The following is a 3373-nucleotide window of genomic DNA, read 5'->3' on the forward strand; positions in this document are numbered from 1 at the left end:
CATCGTTGGCCAGTAGTAGCCTCGTTTCATTGCTTCCAAGGACATTGACCGACCCCCGCATGATTTCCGCAATCACCCTTCTATCAGTCTTGCCGACTCATAAGCCGTTATACACCTTCGCAGCGGTAACGAAAACCCCCGCTTATACAACAAACTCGAAACATGATAAACCAGACACTATCTTTCTGGACCTTTCTTGCCTCCGTCTTGCCGGCAGGAAGGGCATTATGTATTTTTTAAGCCAAGATATCATCATACCATTCTCGTCCCGCAGTTGTAAAACATACGTCCTTAGGAGGTTGTTCATCAATACTTCTTTCTTTCAAAATCTCTACCATAACCGTCCTTTCTAAGTCATTGAAGCTTGAACTTGCAAGTTTAGCCAAGGCGTCTGCCTGTGTGTTCATTGCTCGAGGGACCAACTTTATTTTGAAATAATCCAGACCAGATGCAACACTCTTGAGTTTTGCCAAATATGCCGTCATGCTTGGCTCTCGAGTCTCGTAAGTTCCATTGAACTGATTTGCTACTAATTGCGAGTCAGTTGTCATCTCAATACGCCTTGCTTCCGCAGATATGCATAACTGTATTCCTGCCAACGCTGCTTCATATTCTGCCTCATTATTCGAGGCTTTGAACTTGAACTTAACGGCATACTCGAACACATCTCCCTGGGGAGAGATCATAATTACTCCAGCTCCTAAGCCGGTTGAAGCAGAAGAGCCGTCAACTAATACCTTCCATACGCCGATAGCATCCTCCTCTTCATAATAGGACGTTTCCACAATGAAGTCAGACAAGGCCTGGGCTTTAATTGATACTCTTGGTTTATACGTAATAACATACTCAGACAGTTCAATAGCCCATTTAAGCAGTCGGCCAGACGTTTCCATCTTCTGCAAAGATTTCTCTAACGGCTGATTCGTTAAGATATCAATTGCATGTGCATCAAAATAAGGGCGCAACTTTCGTGCGGCCACAACTACTGCGTACGCGATCTTTTCTACTAACGGGTACCTTCTCTCGACAGCATTTAAGACGTGGCTCACGAAGTAAATCGGCAGTTGTGTTTTTTGCCGCTCTACCAGGAGCACCGCCGCTACCGTCTTTGCCGACGCAGAGATATAAAGATGTAATATTTCTCCTTGTTCTGGCCTTGCAACGGTGGGTAAGGACCTCAAGTGAATCTTCACAGCCTGAAACGCCTTGGATTGGTCCTTCCCCCATTCAAACAGCTTGTTCTGACGCAAGATCACAAAGAACGGTAAGGCCTTATCAGCTGACTTGCTGATGAATCTCGTTAACGCGGCCATCCGACCAGTGAGCCTATGTATGTCTTTTATACACTTTGGTTCTGGTACACTAAGAATCGCCTCAATCTTATCGGGGTTGGCGTCTATCCCCCTTTCGCTTACCATGAAACCGAGAAACTTTCCTGACCGCACGCCGAACACGCACTTCTCTGGGTTTAACTTCATCCGGTAACGCCGAAGTGTCTCGAAAGTTTCTCTCAAATCGGCGACGTGGTCTGTAGCCAAATGGATTTTCACAATTGAATCATCCACATACACCTCTACATTTCTTCCTTTCTGGTTCGTAAATACCTTGTCGACCAGCTTCTGGTACGTAGCCCCTGCATTTCTCAATCCAAACGGCATAGCCTTGTAGCAGAAAACTCCGGAGTCGGTAATGAATGCCGCCTTGGTTCGATTCGGCTCATATAAGCTGACTTGATGATATCCGGAGAAAGCGTCCATGAAGCTCAATAGCGCGTGACCGGAGGTTGAATCTACCAATCTATCTATCCTCGGCAAGGGATAACAATCTTTCGGGCAGGCTCTGTTCAAGTCTGTAAAATCCACGCACATTCTCCATTTCATTGACGGCTTCCTCACCATAACCACATTTGCTAACCATTCGGGGTATGTGCAAGGTTCGATAAACCCTGCCGCTAGCAACTTATTCACCTCTGAACGAATAGCCTCCATTTTCTCTGTTGAGAAGTTCCTCTTCTTCTGCCGAACAGGTCTTGCCCTCCTGTTGACATTTAGCTTATGTACTATGACGTCGGGATGTATCCCTGGCATCTCGTCTGCTGAGAAAGCGAACACGTCAACACTTTCTCGCAACAATTCTACCAAATAGCAGCGTGTGTCGACATCAATATCGGATCCGACACGCACTAACCTACCGGGAACTCCATGCTGCAATTCGATCTTTACAGTTTCGCCTCCTAGGGAAGGACGTGGCGCTGTTACCGGCCGGGTATCAAAATTTTCCATAGCCAAGTCATGTGTAGAGGGAATTCGTTCTCGCTTGGCTGGTGTCTGTTCACAAGTTGGTTGTCGGCCTGGCTGCTTCAGTGCCGATACATAACACTCTCTTGCCATAGTTTGACTACCCCGTACGCGCTCTGTCGTTCCCGCGTTGGATACATACACCATCGTCAAGTGGTACGTTGAGACCACAGCTTGCATGTCATGAATTAGAGGCCTGCCGACAATGGCGTTGTAAGCGGATGGCACATCAATCACCAAAAATTCCGCCATAACGTCTCTTACTGCCGGACCCTCTCCCATTCGAACCTGAAGAACAATACTACCTTCTGGTCTTACCGTCGATCCGTTGAAACCTATCACGGGATAGGACACTGGCGTCAAGTATTTTCGGCCAATCCTCATGGCATCAAAAGCCCTAGCAAACAGGATATTTGCGGAACTTCCGCCGTCAACGAGTGCCCGCTTGATATCTGCTCCATTTTCCGTCAATATTAGCACCAACGGATCATCATGAGGGTAAATTACTCCCTTAGCATCCTCTTCCGAAAAAGATATCGAAAGCATGGAAGAAGACCGAGGTCGTTCCTTACGCTCAAAGCATTAACTAGGTGTCGGTATTCCGACAAACTCTTCTTGGCCCCGCTTACGGAACCTCCATATACTGGCCCTCTCGTAATAACGTCAATTGTTATTTTACGCCCTGTCGGATTACCTCGTTGTCTAGATGTTTCCGCGTGATTCTGTCTGTAAGTATCATCTTGCATTGATGGATCTTCCTGCTTTCGGTATTCGATTTGTTTAGGCTGTGAATTTTGTTGTCGGCCGAGGCCTGCCTGGGTACGATACTGGGATAATCACCCTTTCCTTATGAGATCTTCAATGTTCTCTTTTAACTGAACACATTCTTCGGTGTAATGACGAACGTCTCTATGAAACATGCAATATTTCTTCACGTCTCGGCCCTTCGTTATCATCGGTGCCGGTCGACTCCAATCCTCTCTATTCTGGTTTATTGAATATATTGCCGCTCTCGGGGTGTTTAACTGCGTATAACTACTATAACGACCCAATCCCCGTGTCGGCCTTCCGAATCT

At 46.7% G+C, this 3373-nt stretch overlaps 1 protein-coding gene across 1 annotated transcript; it reads right to left on the reverse strand.

Moving 5' to 3' along the window:
- Window positions 1–236: 236 nt before the first annotated feature.
- On the reverse strand, window positions 237–2843 carry LOC110681765. The gene has a single exon (XM_021857890.1). It carries the CDS (start codon window positions 2841–2843, stop codon window positions 237–239), a length of 2607 nt encoding a protein of 868 aa, XP_021713582.1.
- Between the last annotated feature and the right edge of the window lie 530 nt (window positions 2844–3373).

The sequence above is a fragment of the Chenopodium quinoa genome, unplaced genomic scaffold, assembly GCF_001683475.1.
Source record: "Chenopodium quinoa cultivar QQ74 unplaced genomic scaffold, ASM168347v1, whole genome shotgun sequence".
Taxonomy (NCBI): Eukaryota; Viridiplantae; Streptophyta; class Magnoliopsida; order Caryophyllales; family Amaranthaceae; genus Chenopodium; species Chenopodium quinoa.

Coding starts and splice junctions, on each gene's coding strand:
- LOC110681765 (XM_021857890.1), bottom strand. CDS start 2,843: ATGCTTTCGATATCTTTTTCGGAAGAGGATGCTAAGGGAGTAATTTAC.